Source organism: Ornithorhynchus anatinus, chromosome 5 (genome assembly GCF_004115215.2).
Source record: "Ornithorhynchus anatinus isolate Pmale09 chromosome 5, mOrnAna1.pri.v4, whole genome shotgun sequence".
In the NCBI taxonomy this organism is placed as follows: Eukaryota; Metazoa; Chordata; class Mammalia; order Monotremata; family Ornithorhynchidae; genus Ornithorhynchus; species Ornithorhynchus anatinus.
In genome coordinates, this window is record NC_041732.1 from 39,989,342 (window position 1) to 40,007,677 (window position 18,336).

Consider the following 18,336-nt stretch of genomic DNA (forward strand, 5'->3'; position numbering starts at 1 on the left):
TCTCCCTTCCTCTTTCTCCCCTCCTCTCCCACCTCTTCTTTCTCCCTTCCTCTCCCCTCCTTTCTCCCCTCCTCTTTCTCCCCTCCTCTTCCCTCCTCTCCTTTCTCCCCTCCTCTCCCTTCTCCCCTCCTCTCCCTTCTCCCCTCCTCTCCCTTCTCTCTTCCTCTCCTCCTCTCCCTTCTCTCCTCCTCTCCTCCTCTCCCTTCTCTCCTCCTCTCCTCCTCTCCCTTCTCTCCTCCTCTCCTTTCTCCCCTCCTCTCCCACCTCTTCTTTCTCCCCTCCTCTCCCCTCCTCTCCTTTCTTCCCTCCACTCCTTTCTCCCCTCCTCTCCCTTCTCCCCTCCTCTTCCTTCTCCCTTCCTCCCCTCCTCTCCCTTCCTGTCCTTTCTCCCCTTCCCTCCCCTCCGCTCTTCTCCTTTCTCCCCTCCTCTCCCCTCCTCTCCTTTCTCCCCTCCTTTCTCCCTTCGTTCCCTTCTCCCCTCATCTCCTGCAGAAAAAGGCCGTCAACCCCTCCTCTAGGCACTATGGCGGCACAACCAGATAAATGGGATATAGATTAACCTTATGATGATCTGTACTGATTCTCTGTTAAGAAAGGGAGATGTACATTCCATTCCAAAGATGAATTTTCAAAAATTGGACGCGATGTTTGAGTTTGGGCAGTGAGAGAAACGCCACTTCTTCCCCTTCCAGACCAGGCCCCGGGCACTGACCTCCTGATCCCCCGCTGGGATCTTACCTTCACTTGCCTGGAGAAGGTGCTCTCGGCTTCTTCCATCCAGGTCTCGAAAGCCGGACTCACTGTGCGGTGAGGTCTCCGCTCTCTTTCCACCAGGGGACTCTCCGCTTCTGCCTGTTCCACCGAGTCTATCCGCATTCGCTCGGTCGAGGGCACCAGGATCGTCTCCACTTCCCGAGACCCGCTGGGCTCCAGGCCTGTGCTCGAGGTTCTTTGTAGGAACTGTGTGCCTCCAGGAACCTCCTCTTGCCAAGAACCCTCAGAAGGGTCTGGCCTGTAGGAAACAAATGAGCTACCTGCATTCCAGTCCTTTTGCCTTCTGGAATCCAGGAGGAGCAGCATCAAGTGAGCAGAGAGAAAGAAGAGCACCATCATGACAGATCATCTTCCAGGCAAATCATCACTGTCTACCCAGTACTAACACTCTAGCATATATAGCTGAGCACTAGTTCATTCGTTTCTCTCTCTCTCTCTCTCTCACAACCATGGTAAGCCTGAGCACACCTACCATTTATGCTAGACTGCTTACACACACACACACACACACATACACACATCAATTATCAATATCTTTACAGTATTAAGACATGTACAGTTGAGCACTAGCTTGTTTATCTCTCTCTCTCCCTCCGTCACACCCAGGGTAAGCCAGGGAACCCTACCATTTATGCTAGACTACAGATGCACGCACACACACACACATGCACACACCTGCCCCTCCTCCCCTCCCCACATATTTTCTGTTAGAATGTAGCCCCTTAGAGGGACTGGGATAAAGTCTTTAACCACCAGTGTACAGTCCCAAGGAGTTAGTACAGCAACCTCTGCACAATAGATGCTCAATACGTACTATTAATAGCACAAACACAAAATGGAACATATGAAAGTACACAAGGAAGGAGATATCTGCATGTGGAGACTCGCTCCCTCAAGCACTAATCTACGGATTGCTTTCTACAGTCGAAGGTCCATTTTTTGTTGTAAAGTTGGATTTTTCACTTGGACTCATATCTCACTGTCCACTCTCAACTTTAGAGCTCACTTGTAGACTACTTCTGGACTACTAGGTGCCTGAGGGCAGGGTTTGAGCCCCGATTTTTAAAGAGCACTTAGAGATCTCTTCCTAGTCTTCACTTCCCACAGGAGACCCTTGACCACACCATGTAGAAATGGGTAGAAAGACTGACCATTGTAGTCGGCCAGTCGGGGAGGGAAGAATCCCCTCCACCCCCCTACACACACAACTCCTGGCAATACCCCCTGCAAGGGCAGCAGGGAGCAGGGAGTCCTGCCTTCGCTTTTTCCCAGGATGGAGCAGCATGAGCCCTCGGTCTGGGGTTTCCTCTATAAACCCAGTGAGTCTATGACTAGCTGGGTTTTAATTCATCATTTTGGAGTCCACTCAGTGCTGTCAGAATGCATGTTTTCACTGCGAGTCGGCCAGAACACAAGGGCAGAATCAGGAACCAATCTTCAGGCACTGTGAGTCTGTCAGAGTACAACGTGCCACGGTGTCGGAAGAACCAGTTTGGGGCATGAGCTCGGCTTGGGGCCAGGAGTGAATACTCCAATGCTTACCTTTCCTCACGCAGTGTTTTGCAAGAACGCCATGTCTGGGTTACAGGAGAGCAGGGTGCAATGGATTTGGAGCTGCCTTTGACCTTTCTCAATTGGACTCCCCACTTTGGAGTGTGAGCTCCTGGTGGCCCAGGGAGTAGGTCACCGTGATCCCTTACACACGTCTGTGGGCAGGGAATGTGTTATATTGCTGTGTGGTACTTTCCCAAGCACTTAATACAGTGCTTTGCACACAGTAAGCGCTCAGGAAATACGACTGGCTGACTCAGTTAGCCCTGCTATTGGTGCAGGGGAAAGAGCACAGCTCTGGGAATCAGGATTCCTGGGTTTGAGGCCTGCTTCTGCCTGTAGCTGGTTAATGTGGGCACTGTGTTGCACCCCAGCTGAGGGAGTTGGGGGCACTGGGAGAATCGTTAGTGCTATTGTCATCAATTTCTCTTGGTCCAGAAATCTCAGGCCAGAGGTTCATCCATCTCCCCTGATTGGAGACTCCACCATTGAGTGCTTTGCACACCGTAAGCACTTTCAGACAATGAGGACGATAATGTATAAGGAGCCCCTGCAGAGCTAGGGACTCTAGAAGGGAAATCAATGGCTTTCCTCAGCTTCAGATTCAAACTTGGAACCCCGTTTAGGACAGGGACTACTCCAGTGCTTAGAACCATGCTTGACACAGAGTGTGTACTTGACAAATACAACAACAATGATGATAATAATAGTAATAATAATAATTCAGGAGGAGGTGCCAGGGATATAGGAGACAGTCTGGGGCTGGCAATCTTTATGAAGCACAACCTGAATAGGAACAAGCCAGGGGCAGGGTTGGGGTACGTGGTCACTCGATCTGACCCATGGAAGGGAGAGCTCTCCTTGGCTTTTATAATAATAACAATAATGATAATAATAATAATAATAGTGGTATTTATTAAGCACTTACTAGGTACCAAGCCCTATACTAAGTGCTGGGGTAGAGACCAGATAATCAGGTCCCACATGAGGCTCACAGTCTAAGTAGGAGAGAATAGGGATTGAATTCCCATTTTGCAGATGAGGGAACTGAGGCACAGAAAAGGTGAGTGACTTGTTCAAAGTCACACAGCAGACAAGTGGCGGAGTTGGGATTAGAACCCAGGTCCTCTGACACTCAGTCTCGTGTTCTTTCCATGCTTATCTTCCATGGGAATTTAGGACCCAGTGCAAAGGCTGGATTAAAAACCTGGTGTGTAACTGTCAGCCTCTCAAGGAGCTCCAAAATACCTCTCTTCCCTGAACTGCCGTGAATCCAGGCAGTGAGAAAGCTTAGACTGGTCCTTGCCCGGAATCTCTCTGACTGCAGTATATAGAGTTTGCTTTGCAATAAGAAGTCATTTTTTAGGATCTGACAGCTTGCCTGCCTCTCCTGAATCCTACACTTCTCTCTGCCTGAACCACTTCTAAAGGCCTCTCCTTCTCACTGCCACATACAATGAGACAAGTCAGTCACCCAGTGATATCTCCGATATCACTCAAAGTGTGTGGAGACACGATTTCCCTAGGCCTCATTCTGTCCACACAAGGACCTTATTACCTCTACCCAGAGAATCAGCAATTCAGAAAGACCCCAGGACACACAGTCAGTCCTGGGCACAGATGGAAATAGGACCCAAGATCATGGCCTCCTGATCCAGGGTTGGCCCACTGGACCACCCCACCTTACTCAAAGATGCCTCCAGAATGCTCTTCTCTGAAAATAAGGGTATCAGCTGGAGGGGGTGCCCAGCAATGGCTCGTTTGGTGGGGGAAGGGAGCGTGGGGGCATTAACATTACCTGTCTCTGCTCTTCTCCATCACTCGGCTCACAGTCGGGGAGTCCTTGATTCTGGCGTGTACCCTCTGCTGGCCTGAAATAAGAGAGACTTCACTCTCTGAATCCTTTTCCCCTCCAGCTGAATCAACCTGCCTCTCACAACCTGGCATCTTCTCTTCTGACCTCTGACCTTCCTCCTGGTCAAGCAAATCGATAAGGCCATTCGTGGCATCTGAATCCACTGTGTCGTCCTCAACAAGATCCAAAGAACCCAAGTGGTCGGGACCTTGGATGTCTTCTAACTGGGGTCCCGGCGGCTTCCAATCGCCAGTGGCATCAGAGTCCTCTGCCTTGCTACACTCCAGAGAGGAGTCTTCAGCTGTCACCAGGGAAGGGGTGAGCCCCGAGGACCACACCTGCATGTCAGACATTTCCATCAGGGCATCATGCTCCGTGGTTGCCATGGGGATGGCATCCATGATGGCCACCTCATTCCAGTACTGGTCTACACGCAGCGGAGAGGGCAGCGTGTAGTGCAGGGATGCAGGGGAGAGCAGTTCGTCCTGCAGCGAAGTGTAACCTGGATGGGCAGACAGAGGGCAACAGGCTCCAGAAGCGATTTTCATACACACACACACACACACAAGCACAGTGTGGAAGGGCCAGGCTCCCGACATTTACTCTGCTTCCCTGGCCCCACACAGCTCTGCCCTGGCTCCCTCTGGTCCATGGAGCCTGAGAACATCACCCGTCCAGGCAGGAAGTTAGTCCTGCAAGATGGGGTGGCCCAGTTAGGTGGGAGAGTAATAGCGCTCCCACCTCAAGCATGGCCAACGAGCTTCTTCATCACTCAGCATGAAAACTTGAATCACCAAGGGATTCTCTGGCAAAGAGAATGTGGGAGTCAAGGGCTGGTTTCTGGGGTGTTCCCCAAATGGTCGGACATCCCGGAAAGTTGTGGTGGGCCTTGGGGAAGATCCCAGGAAAGCCAGTCGTTTCCCTGTTTTTATTTTCCATTATTTTCAAATGGGTGGATATCCCAAGGCTGTTGTTGACAGAGCTCTCTTTCTGAGCTTTGAGTGGCAGAACTGTCATCCTCTCAGCCTCCACAGGGAAGGGTGAGTGGGGACAATTATAAAAATTTCTAATTAGGTGTGGATAGCCCCTCGAGTCCTCACCCCACCTCAAATCTCTGCCTTCTAGGTCAAAAGCAGTGTGAAGCCATTTGGCCTAGGGAATATAGCATGGGCCTCAGAGCCAGAAGGACCTGGCTCCCGTAAGTGTCTGCTGTGTGACCTTGAGCAAGTCACTTCATTCCTTTATACCTCAGTTACCTCATCTGTAAAATGGGGATTAGGACTGTGAGCCCCTGTGGAACAGGGAGTGGGTCCAATCTGATTATCTTGTATCTCCTGGAGTAGATTCATGGTAAGCATTTAACAAATCTATAAAAAAATTAAATGTTGGTATCTCTTCTTTGAAATACAGCTCTTTTGGTGAATATTCCTCAATAGACTGTAAGCTCCTTGAGGGCAGGGATCATACCAACTTATCTATTCTACTCTCCCAAGTGCTTACTGTACTCTATACACAGTAAGTGCTCAATAAATACCACTGATTGACTGATAGAGTGCCACCTATGCCATAGATGATTAAGTGGCCAGAAACCCTGATGAGGGGAGTGTTTTCCTTCTCGGAGCTCTTGAAAATGGGCTTGTCCATAGGGGAAACTTGACACTGTGAGGAAGTCCTGCTCCCCTCAGTTCCAGCATCAGACTTACTACTATTCGACTAGTTCTGAGTGCCTTCTGAGAAGGGCCAATGATCCTCTGGTCTCCCTGGAACCTCTCTTCTAGGCGCCAAAACACGAATCCCATTCTGGGCCTCCAAAAAGATGGGGCTGGGCAGAAGCTAACTTAGCGTCACCACTAAATGCACTGAGGTCAAGACTAGAAAAGAGGGTGAGGCTTCAGGCATCCGGTGTCTCCCCAATTAGAGCATAAGCTTCTTGTGGTGCAGGGAACAACAGTTCTTTCTTACTGACTCAGTTACCTTACTATCCTTGTTTCCAGGTAGTTCAGATAATTGCTTTTCTAGTATGGCCTAGTGGACAGAGCATGGGACTGGGAGTCAGGAGACCTGTGTTCTAATCCCAGCTCAGCCTCTGGCCTGCTGCATGACTTGGGTGAATCATTTCACCTCTCTGTGCCTCAGTTTATTCATTTCTAAAATGGGGGTGTCTTCTTTCCCTACCTCTTAGATTGTGATCCCCATCAGAGTCAGGGCTGTTCCTGATCCGATTACCTTGTATTTATCCCAAATTTAGCAGAATACTTTGGCATATCGAAAGAACTTAATAAATACTGGGGGTTACAGTTAAATCCTAGTTGGCAGTCACATTTGAGGCTAGGAGTAGCTAGTAGTCATAATTCAGCTCTTTCTCTGGTTTTGCCACTGTAGCTCAGACAGATAGTGAGAAAACGCTGTAGGAAAAGCACAGAGGAACAGATTTGGAAGAACAGATTTGGAGGAACAGATTTGGAGGTTGCAAGGATTTGAGGACTGAAATGGAACCAACACAAATCTCTATTTGGCCGTTCACAGTCCAAAGCCACCCCTGGATAGATGTTTTGGGCTCGAGATGGAGAGACTGGCAGAGGCAGCTGTTTGAGGGCAGTGGAAGGGAAGCAGAGAACACAGGCAGGGAAAGGAATCTCAGGTGTGCAGGATAAACATATCCGCCTCATTCCTGGCACTCAGAGGGACACAAAGAGCAACACAGGCCAGGCCAGACCAGGCAAATCTGCAGAATCTGCCTCAAAAATGCAGGAAAGGTGAGCAGGCAGAGGAGGCTTCCTGATCCCTCCTATCATAGCCCATCGGGAGATTCTGTGGTGTTTGTCCCCGGGGCACTGGGGGCAGGAGGTGGCAGAAGCATCCTGGGAGCTGAGAACCAGGAGTTGCATCCAACAGCTGTGCCCCTTCCCGGGGCAGAGGAGGTCATTTTAGCCCCATTTCTTAGGCTCAGGAAAGAATTGGCCCAGGCCAAGAGCTGAAGCTTCTGCTTCTGGCAGTGGCAGCAGGCCCTGAGAGCCCTTGCCTGGCCTGCCTGGGAAGGCCAGGAGAGTTCTGCAACCCCTGAAGGTTTGGAACACTGTTTGTTTAATTTGGGGCCTCAGGCTGGATCAAGTCCAGGGGCGCATCCCAAGGCCAAGCCATATCACAGGACTTGAATGGCCCCAAGGGCTGCCTCGGGAATGCAGGGAATCATGTGACTTGGTTCCCTCAGTTCTCCGTCCCAGTGAGCAGGCATCCTGAAGGACCTTCTCCTGGCCCCCGAGAGGAGATATCCTTGCCCCACTCAGAAAGACCTGCTCCTGGGCCCCTGGAGGAGGTACCCCTGTCCTGCTCAGAAGGGGGAGACAGGCAGAACAGCACTTGTTTTTTGACGGAGATCAAGACCACTCACTCAGGCACACTGAACACGGAAACAACACGATTCTACACCGGCATCCACGGCTTGGTTCTTCCAGGCCCCTCCCAGGGAGGGAACACTGAGGGATAGCCAAAAGGCCTGGAGGTCACACTTTGCTCTTGGTACTTCTTAGTGGCCACTGGCATGCCGAACTGAATGAAAAACAGGAGGCATTTTCCCTGCCGACCCCAGAGGATGGCCAGAAATCATTTCTGTAGCCCAACTGGAGCAGGGTGGGCTGCTGTGACCATGGCATGAATGATCCCAGCAAGACAACCCTGTTCCTCTCCAGACCAAATGTGGTCCCTCATCCAAATGCGGTTGGTGAGACCAAGCCTGGAATAATTTCAAAATCGATGCAGACCCCCACTCAACCGACTCCAGACCCAGGGTTGATTTGGGGAATGCACTCAGACTTTCCCTCTCCTGAACCTCCAACGCCAGTTCTCTTGAGGCGACTGATTGGCTCTGCCTGTCAGCCAAGAGTCACTCAGGGCTTCTGGAGCTGCGGCCAGGCCGCCTCTGAGAAACCTGGGATTTACTTCAGGGTTCGAGCCAGTACTCCAAGGGAAGAGGTAAAAATTTCCATGGGAGTCGAATGCTGTCTGAGAGCCCTTTATGGTGGGGTGGGAGAAAGAGGAATGCTCACATCTGGATCACATACAGAGACACAACATATACAGTCACACCCACGCACGCTCCTACACGCACACACGGAAAACCATGAGACGGAGGGAGGGGAAGGGAGGAAGGAAGGAGAGGAAGTTCTTCATGACATGCATCTGCTGGAGGACCGCAGCTCTGGTGCAGCTTGGCGGAGGTGGAGACAGTGGAGACAGGCAGTGTAAGAGGATGAGCGAACTAGAGGTCAAGATGAGGTCAGAGGCAGAAGAGGAAGGTGACGGGAAGTGATCGACAAAAGATGTGACCTGAGTCTGGTGGCGCTGGATGGCATGTTTCAGAATACACAGAACACAGGAGAGGAAGTGTGCGTGCTTGGCATGCAGAGATTTCACCCAGCCTGTGGCCAGATGGACAGCAGAGATCTCCCTGGTGATCGAGCCATAGCCGTTCAACAACGTCCCTGCTGGGGTGCGCAGCCCTGCCCCATCCAGATACCTCTGGACCCAGGCTAAATTTAGACAAGGTGAAGATCTAGAAGCTAATTATGGGCAAGGACCGTCTTGTCCCCTAATTCTGTTGTATTGTGCTCTTCCAAACACTTAGTACAGTGATCTACAAGCTCGTAATGGGCAGGGAAAATGTCAAGTAATTCTGTGGTATTGTGCTCCCCCAAGCATTTAGTACAGTGCTCTGCACATAGTAAGTGCTCAACAAATACCATTGATTGATTACACTTACTCACCTCTATAAACACATCCACATTCAGGAGGGGACCTTGTCAGAGGTCCCACCGAGGAGAAGAACTGGTGGGAGCAGGAGAAGGGAGCACTATTCTTCTCAGCTTCCCCCACAATTCAGGTAAGAGTCTGACCTACCTCGGGGAAGAGAACCAGAGGACTGAACTTCTACCTCTTCCTTGCTTCTGGCTGCTCTTGCTGTTTCTAGGAGACAGCCGCTCTTGTCATTCATTTTAATGTTTGTCTCCTCCACTAGGCCATAAGCTCTCTGTGGGCAGGGATTGTGTCTACCAATTGTTTGGAACTCTCCCAAGCGCTTAGTACAGTGCTCTGCACAAAGTTTGTGCTCAATACCATTGACTGATTAGTTAGTGCTAGTGGGTACTACAGTGGTTGTGAAGACCCTCCTCCTGGTTCTTCTCCTCCTCCAACTACCCTCCTGCTCCATCACCCCTTGGGCTGCCACGGCTAACTCAGATGTGGCAGCCACCTTAGCTGGGGATGGCAGGAGAAGGCCTGAGACTGAGATGCCTACATTCCTTTGGCCCTTCCCTTTCATTGGCAATATGCCAGTGCCCATTTGAAGACGCTTTTCCTGAAGAGAGAGCATATTAGAGAGGTGGTGCGGGAGGCACGGTTAAGGAAAAAAGGGTGAGCCTAGAGAGAGAGTGATCTGATTTTAAATCACACCATGCTCTTCGGCTTACAAAAACATCACCCGAAATAGATGAAAATTTCCAAACACAATCAGCCAGTGGGCACTGGGCTCATGGGGAAGGAACTCCCAAATCCTATACCCCTCTATGGTCTAAGCTCATTGTGGGTAGGGAAAATGTTTATTTATTGTTGTATTGTACTCTCCCAAGCACTTAGTACAGTGCTCTGCACATAGTAAGGGCTCAATGAATTCGATTGAATGGTCTCTAAAGCCCCGTCTCTAACCCGATATAATATCGCTGCCGAACTCAGTGAGAGATGTGGCCTTCCTACAGGGGCCAATAGCAAGAAGGCACTGATAAGTGAAGCTTAATACTAACTTTGACATTCATTATCTGGATGTTTCAGGCCCAAAAACCTCTCCTGTCTAAAATATCCAGACAATTGAGGCCAATGAGTACTTGTGTCAAGGGGAGGTGGGGGTGCTGAATTATGAAGATTATTTACAGGTAAGTACACTGCTACAGCTTCAGGTCTCACTCTCGCTCTCAGCTCTCTCTTTTGCTGTGCACAACAGCCCAGACTTAGGCTTCAATTCCTGACCTTCCAAGCTGGAGCCTCTAGGCTGTAAGCTCGTTGTGGGCAGGGAATGTGTCTACCGACTCTGTTACATACAGTGATCTGCACACAGTAAGCACTCAATAAATACGATTGATCGATTGATTGACTGAAGCCCAGAAGATCTCCAGGGCTATCCCGGTGGGGATTTCCAACTCCAAACGTGGGAGCAGTTTGGATCGGGGAGCCCGGAAAGAAGGAAGGAACGAACGAAAGAGGGTTGCTCACCATTCATCTGGGAGGGGGATAAGGAGTAATCTCGGTCTGGGTAGCGCCTGTCTGGCTTCAGACTGCGGCTCTGACGCCCAGAGCCCTCCAACATGTTCACGATCTCACTCCGGTCGATATTTCTCAGTGCTGTATAAAGACTTTCCACTGTAGGCATAGAAGAAAAGAAGAAGGCATTAATGAGAGAGATATCACCAGTCGATGCCCCTGAAATGACTCTCTAGTTTCAGCAGGTTATTGGTTAGGGCTCAAGACCTCAGCCAGCATAGTAACGTGGGAAAGGCTGGGGATGATTAATTTCCTCAGAAAGCAGGAACATCTCCTTCAGAACCTGGAACTGTTTCTTCCTTTGAGAATCTCTCTTCACATCAGAGGATCTTTTTTAGGTGCCAGTAATAGTTACTTAAAAATCTCTCTCTGGGGCAGTTAGGCATGGAGAAGCTGGCTCAGACAAGGCTAAAGGTCCATACCAAGGAGATGAGGAAGAGAATGACAGAATGAGAAGAGAAGAGAATGCTGTCATTCTTTGCCCTGGAAAGTTGAATGGTAAAAAAAAAGCCCTGAAGTAGGGTTTTTACTTCTACAGGAACAACCTGGAATAGTTCCCTGCTATCTAGGTGAACCAGGGAAAGAAATAAGCTCATATTGGCACTCAAAATTACAGAAGGAGAGGTTGGGGAGAGCAAAACCTAGCTAGTAACAGATGAATAGCAGAAAGGAGATTTTTAAAAGAACTGCTCTGCCCCAGCCACTGACAAACTGCTTTCCAAAGACCTCAATTCTGGGACCAACGCTGATGAAAAGGTTTTATTGACCCCTTTCTCACCTCCAGGCTCATTGTCAGGCTTGGAATCCAAAGTTCCTATTTAGAAGAAACAAATCCACTGTTTCTACCACAAATTGGAATATGTGTATGTTTGCCTGTGTGTATGTGTATCTTTTCATGTATTTCATCATTTCATCTTGTACTGCACTGAGAAATTGTGGAAATGATAGAAACAGAGTTGGAGATTCACCCCTGCCACCCCTAGAATGTAAGCTCCCTGTGGTCAGGAATTTTGTCTATTGTTGTACTGTACTCTCCCAAGCACTTAGTATAATGTGCTCTGCACACAGTAAACACTCGATAAATATGAGTGCGTGAATTTGATCCAACCCCCTGCCTTCTTCCCAGCTAGTGAATGACTACCTTACCTAGGGAGGATGAATGTTTACCCTTTGCTTTTCATTTCTTGACTTTATCCATTCTGTTTTGAGAAGCGGCATAGCCTAGTGGATAGAGCTTGGGCCTGGGAGGCAGAGGACCTGGGTTCTAACCCCAGCTCTGCCACTTGTCTGCTGTGTGACCTTCCTGTGTGACTGTGGACAAGTCACTTCACTTCTCTGTGCCTCAGTTACCTCATCTGTAAAATGGGGAATAAGACTGTGAGCCCCATGTGGGATGTGGACTGTGTCCAACTTGATTAGCTTGTATCTACCTCAATACTTAATACAGTGGCTGGTATATCATGTGCTCTTAAATACCATTTTAAAAAAAGGTATTTATTAAGTCCAACCAAACTCTCTTCTTCTATATTTTAAACTTATTTCTTTTTGTTTCATTTTCTGTGGACATGGATAGTGCTGGGTTAGGATCATTCTGTCAAAAAAAAAAGACTTCATATACTGGAAGAGAGTGAAATCTTCATGCTTTTCTCTTCTCTAGGCTAAGTACCTCAATTTCCTTATCCTTTCCTCACAGGATCAGTTCTTTAACTATTTATTTCAACATATTTGTTGCCCTTCTCTGGACCCTCTCTAGTTTCTCTGCAACCTTTTAAAATGCAGTGGCCCAAACTCCACACAAATCTCTAAAAAAAGTCCAGCTCAAAAGAAAGGATTATGTATTTGGCCTCGCAGAGCATGTCCCCATTCCCATTAAGATCAGATCCAACTTCTGTCTCCCATGAAGAAGGTGTCCAAATTGAACAACTTGAAAGAATGCAGCCCAGCTCTTTCAGAGGTTAAGTGAAGAAGCATTACAACTCTGAAGGTCCATAGAGGTTCTGTTTTGGATATAGAGGACGATTCTGCTAATTTTTCCAAAGTGATTAGAAAATTGGGGAAGGTCTTGAGCCAAGAGTGTTTGCTGGTGGGCAGAGTTTCCTTCCCCAGAACTTGGGTAGATACTAGTACACTTTGGCATGGGACTTTCAGCCCCAGAGCAACCTTCCCCACAGATCAGAAGCAGGGTGGCCTAGTAGAAAGCGCATGGGTCTGGGAGCCAGGTGACCTGGGATCTAATGCCAGCTCCATTACTTATTGGCCGTATGGCCTTGGGCAAGAAACTCAACTTCTCTATGCCTCAGTTTCTTCATCTGTAAAATGGGGATTTGATATCCATCCTCCCTCCTACTTAGACTGGGAGATCCATGTGGAATGGAGACTGTGTCCCACCTGCATGCCTCATATCTTCCCTTTTAGACTGTAAGCTTGTTGTGGGTAGGGAATGTGTCTGTTTATTGTTATACTGTACTCTCCCAAGCACTTAGTACAGTGCTCTGCACACAAAAACGCTCAATAAATACAATCGAATGAAGTGAATGAATATCCCAGCATTTAGTATAGTGCTCAATGTATAGTAAGCACTTAACAAAACCCACAGTTATTATTATTATTATTAGACAACTTGTAGGAGGTGTAATCCTGAGCTTAAGCAGGAGTCATTCATTCATTCAGTCATATTTACTGCGTGCTTACTGTGTGCAGAACACTGTACTAAGAGCTTGGGAAAGTATAATACAAAAATAAACAGACACAGTTCCTGCCCACAGTGAGCTATTTCTCCTTCCAAACCCCCAGGCTATGTTGGGTGGGTCAGTACCCTCTGCAGAGAAATACTGACTTTTTGCATTTTTTCCTTCCCGGATGACCCATAGGTTGAGCAGGGCCACGCTCTGCTCCAGCAGTGAGTTGGGGTTCTCGACTCGGATCCTGTTGATATCTTCCACGCTGAATTGTAACTCCCGAGCCAGCTCTGTGAACAAGCAATGCAGACATGTGTGAACTTCTCCCAAATCCTAAAACAGGAAGCTCTCTCTCACCATTCCTGGGACAACTGAGTCGTCCCACTCAGACAGAGTTGAAGGTCAAAGAACTTTTCTACATATTAATGACATTTCTAAGAGGGCTTTAGATCCTGTGCCTTTACTCATCATCAGGTTCCAACTCAACATCACTAAGGAACAGTGCTATGCACACAGTAAGTCCTCAATAAATCTCACGGATTGATTGATCACCCATCTCTCTTCCACAATATTCTTGGTATGACAATAAATGCTGAGAAAGAATTAAATTCATGATTCCTAAGCATTCATATGGTATTGGATTAATTTTTCAGAGGGAAAGCATTATTCAATTATAAAATCAAGATATAAAGGTAGTACGAAAATTCAAAGCATAAAAATACAGCTTCATTTTACTGTTCTTTTTCATAGCCCATAGGAATGAGTCAATAAGAGGTACTCATTTTGAGGATGAGGAGTGCCTGGCACATAGTCAGTGCTTAACAAATACCACAATTATTATTATTACTATTATATGAAAAAGAGGGATGGGATCTAATCAGTCATTCAGGGCATGAACTGGGCTTGGAATGAACAGGTCTTGAGTTTCCTGAGCAGTGTATAAAATTGATGCTAGAGTTGTGTAGGTTGCTTGGAGGAAAGGATACTCAGTAGGAAAATCAACACAGAGAGAACTAAACATTATTCTTCAGGATGGTGGAAGCAGCTTTTTCCATTTCCATCATATTTGGTCTCAACTGGTCTCGGTTGGATGTCCCTTTCCTTTCTGCTATTTTTGGCAGACATTGGCCTCAGTGGACCAGGTAAACAAAGACCATGTGATAAACCTACGTTCACCTAGTGTCCCCCAAAGGAAGAAGAAAGAAGACTTCAAGGAGGGTTGTAGCTTTGCTACTCCCCAGGCCTACCTGCCCAGCTGAGACCTAGGTGCTCTGATATTATGGCCATCTTCAGATCTGCCCTGTCTGTCCCACTGAGAGAAGATCCTAAGGAGATGGGAGAGATGAGGCAGCATATTTCAGTCAGGGACCTTTGGCAGGTTCACAGGGTTAGCAAACATGGATAAATCACAAGTGGAAGGATATTAAGGACACAGCACAAAGGGATTAGGCCCTTAAATGCCACGTTAACAATGAGTTGCAGACTCAGCATTGTTATAGAGTTACGAGGAACGGTCTGACTGAATCCAGGTCAGTGGCAGGAAAATCACTTCACGAATAAGTTTCTTGGAACTGTGATGCACATATTAACAAAGAGAGGTTTATACCTAGCGTGGTCTCACTGAGAATGCTGTATCTTTCCCTCAGGGCCAGAGGGGTTAAGGTTCTTCTCCTATCATCGGCTCCACTGCCCTGCCGAAGAAATAAAAAGAAGTTCTATGTTAGTGTGCTCTTCTCTGAGGGAAGATGAATTTAATTTGGATGATAATGGGCAAAGGGAGCAATGGCCCATTGTCAGAGAGCAGTAAGTACGTTTCTCAGAAAGCCAGGCTAGTGAGTGAATTCACATGGAAAATAGTGAAGTAAGAGGAAATTCACATCCATAAGCGTCAAACACATTGCATTTCTGGGTTCCTTTCTCCACAAGAGACCAAATCTGGCCCCGTACCCTGGTCACCAAACTGAACCTAAAACCCCCACCTCCCCTCCTCTCATCTCGGTTCCTGTTAAATGTCCCATGTGGAGATTTCTTGTGTCCAGACAACCAAGTTAGGAATCAACTTTGTATTTCACCAGAAAATGATGATCAAACTCATCTCCTGGAGGGAACTTAAACCAAAGTGGTGCACGAAGCTCTCTCTGAGGGCCCTGGTTTAAGTGTCTCAGAGTGGATTTCAGCAGGGAGGACACCTGCACTCTGGGGTAACTGCTGCTTATGGATTTGTCTATGATTTTATTTCAGGATTCAGATTCTGAGGAGAGGAAAATCAGAAACTCAGGAATGTTTGCTCCTACTTAGAATGGCAGGCCTCTGGGTTGTTCTGGGGCAGCATTGCTCAAGGGAAACAGAAAGGGTAGGCAGCCAGAGGACCCAGGTTCAAGTCCCAGCTCAGCTTTGGGCCTCCTGGGTGAGTTTGGACAAATCGCTTAACGTCTCTGTGCCTCAGTTTCATTATCTGTAAAATGGGAATGAGATATAACTGATCTTCTACCTCTCAGACTGTGGGCCTGGTATAGTTGAGAGGTGAACACTCTTCCCACCTTATTGAAGGCCCATCTCTTCCGAGAGGACTTTCCCTACTAGGCCCTTGTTTCCTCTTCTCCCATTCTTTTCTGTGTGTCACTCTTGCACTTGGACTTGCACCCTTTATTCAGTCTTCCCTAACCCCCACAGCACCTATGTACATATCTGTAATTTACTTACTTATATTAATGTTTACCTCACCCTGTAGACTGTAAGTTCAGTATGGTGAGGGAAAGTGTTTACCAACTTGGTTATATTATACTCTCCCAAGTGCTTAGTACAGTACTCTGTGCAGAGTGAGTGCTCAGTAAATACCATTGACTGACTGAATGACTGGATTGTGTCTGATCAGATTATCTTGTATCTTCACCAGCACTTAGCAAAGTGTTTAGCACATAGTAAGTGCTTCATAACTAACTGCTATTCCCCAACTTGGGGGAATGGGCAGAGAAATGGAGAAAGTCACTTGAAATGAAACAAAATACTGTAACCCTAACCCAGGTCCACGGCTCCCGCTGGCACTGTTTCATTCTTCAAAGTGGTTGGGGGTAAGGTTGAGCAGTCCTTTCCCAAGGAACAGGGAAGATTTCTCCTTCACTGGGGCCAGAGGCCTTTGAGAAAGAGATGGCTTCTTGAACTTTATTGAATTTAAGGGCTGCTTTTCTAGATTTAATCTTGCCCCCTCCTACCTCACCTCACTACTCTCCTACTACAACCCAGCCTATGCACTTTGCTCCTCCAATGCCAACCTTATCACTGTACCTCGATTTTGTCTATCTCGCCACTGACCTCTCGCCCACATCCTGCCTCTCACCTGGAATGCCCCCTCTCCTTATATCTGACAGACAAGAGGCCTTCCCTAACTAAGCCCACCCTTCCTCTTCTCCCACTCCCTCTGAGCCTCCCTAACTTGCTCCCATTATTCATTCCCCCCTCCCAGCCCCACTGTATTTATGTACATATCTACAATTTATTTCTTTATATTAATATCTGTCTCCCCCTCAATGTAAGCTCATTGTAGGCAGGGAATTTGTCAGTTTATTATATTGTACTCTCCAAAGCGCTTAACACAGTGCTTTGCACACAGTAAATGCTCAATAAATATGACTGACTGGATTCAGAAAGAAGGCATGGGCAGAGCTGGGTTTCCAGAAATTTCCACAAGACTTGCCAAGACCCAGGTCTCCTTGCGGGATGTTGTGGGGGGTCCTGGGCACTTGCCTTGGTGCACAGGGGCATGGTGATATTCAGGTGGCAGAGGATATGCTGGGAGTCCTCATACTTCATTGCCTTCCGCAAAAATGACAGCGAGCCTCCTGCTTCTCTGCTGCTGTCCCGCACCTGAATATAAAAGTGCAAAAGAAGGATTTCTGGGAATCCTGTGCAGAGCAGCTAGGAAAGCCACTTGGCTCAGTATCCCAGTCCCTGACGGCTGAATGCTTTCTGTCTCCAAGTCCTCCCGTGGGCAGAAACCCCCCCTCCTGACCCCTACATGTCCTGGGGTTCTCAGTACCTTCACTGGTATTGCAAGCCGATTTTCCCGAAAAGACTGGAAATGGAAGCTTCGTTGCTGGGCAGCTTTTTTGATGGGTACAAGGTTCCCTGATAATTCTGCATAGAGGGGCATTCCTTCCAGCACCTGTAGGAAAGGAATAATCATTCAGTGCATGTCTCCTTATTTCTCAAAGAGCTTCAGTGGTTTCCCACCCATCTCTGAATCAAGGAGAAACTCCTCACCATCGGCTTTAAGGCATTCAATCAGCTCTGACCCTCCTATCTATCCTTGCTCCTCTCCCACTACAACCCAGCAACCAACTTTGCTCCTCTAGCACCAACCTACTCACTGGGCCTCAATCTCATCTCTCCCGTTGCTGACCCCTTGATCACACCCTTTCTCCTGCCTATCCCTCCCCCTTCATATATCATATCTCCTTCAGGAAGCCTTATCTGATTCAGCTCTCACCTCCTCACCCTATTCTCCCTCCTTCTGTGTCACCCATGCACTTGGGTCCATATCCCCTGAGCATGCGAATACTCATTCCACCCCCACAGTACTTATGTACCTATCCTACTTGCTGCTTCTCTTGCCTCTAACATTTTATTGTCAATTCCTTCTGCCCCTCACTAGACTGTAAGCTCTTTGTGGGATGGGCTCATGTCTACTAACTCTAGTATTCTCTCTCAAGCACTTAAATACAGTGCTCTGCACACAGTAAGCACTCAAAAAATATCACTGATTGATTAACACATCACAGGAGGAATTAGTCCTCAGGGAAGCCAAGTTCAGACAGCACCACCCAGCCCTCTCACCAGTTCCCCCATGGCCTAGTGGATAGAGCACGAGCCTGGGAGTCAGAAGGACCTGGGCTCTAATCCCGCCACTTGTCTGTTGTGTGACCTCAAGCAAGTCATTTCACTTCTCTCTTAGTTACCTCATCTGTAAAATGGGGATTAAGACTGTGAGTCCTATGTGGGGCAGTGCCTGGCTCATAGTAAGCACTTAACAAAAAACACAGTTATTATTATTCTTCCCCAGGCTCCCTTTTTTCTCAGACATGGAGAAATCTTAAGAAAAACCTCATCATTCAGCAAGGCTCTTATCCCCAATACCCTTTGGGTTAGGGGAAATCAAAAGGCCTTACTCTT

At 47.9% G+C, this 18,336-nt stretch overlaps 1 protein-coding gene across 4 annotated transcripts in view; it reads right to left on the reverse strand.

Annotated features, from left to right (window-relative positions):
• ANK1 (ankyrin 1) overlaps window positions 1–18,336 on the reverse strand; it is a 214,361-nt gene that overhangs the window by 12,893 nt on the left and 183,132 nt on the right. For all 4 annotated transcript variants that reach the window (XM_029064844.1, XM_029064843.1, XM_029064842.1 and 1 more), the window contains exons 33-40: window positions 17,204–17,329; window positions 16,912–17,031; window positions 14,774–14,858; window positions 14,415–14,492; window positions 13,326–13,457; window positions 10,442–10,588; window positions 4,124–4,682; window positions 739–1,057 (exon numbers count right to left, since the gene is read on the reverse strand). In XM_029064844.1, coding sequence (XP_028920677.1) covers window positions 739–1,057; window positions 4,124–4,682; window positions 10,442–10,588; window positions 13,326–13,457; window positions 14,415–14,492; window positions 14,774–14,858; window positions 16,912–17,031; window positions 17,204–17,329 — 1,566 coding nt within the window. The remainder of the gene's footprint in view (window positions 1–738; window positions 1,058–4,123; window positions 4,683–10,441; window positions 10,589–13,325; window positions 13,458–14,414; window positions 14,493–14,773; window positions 14,859–16,911; window positions 17,032–17,203; window positions 17,330–18,336) is intronic.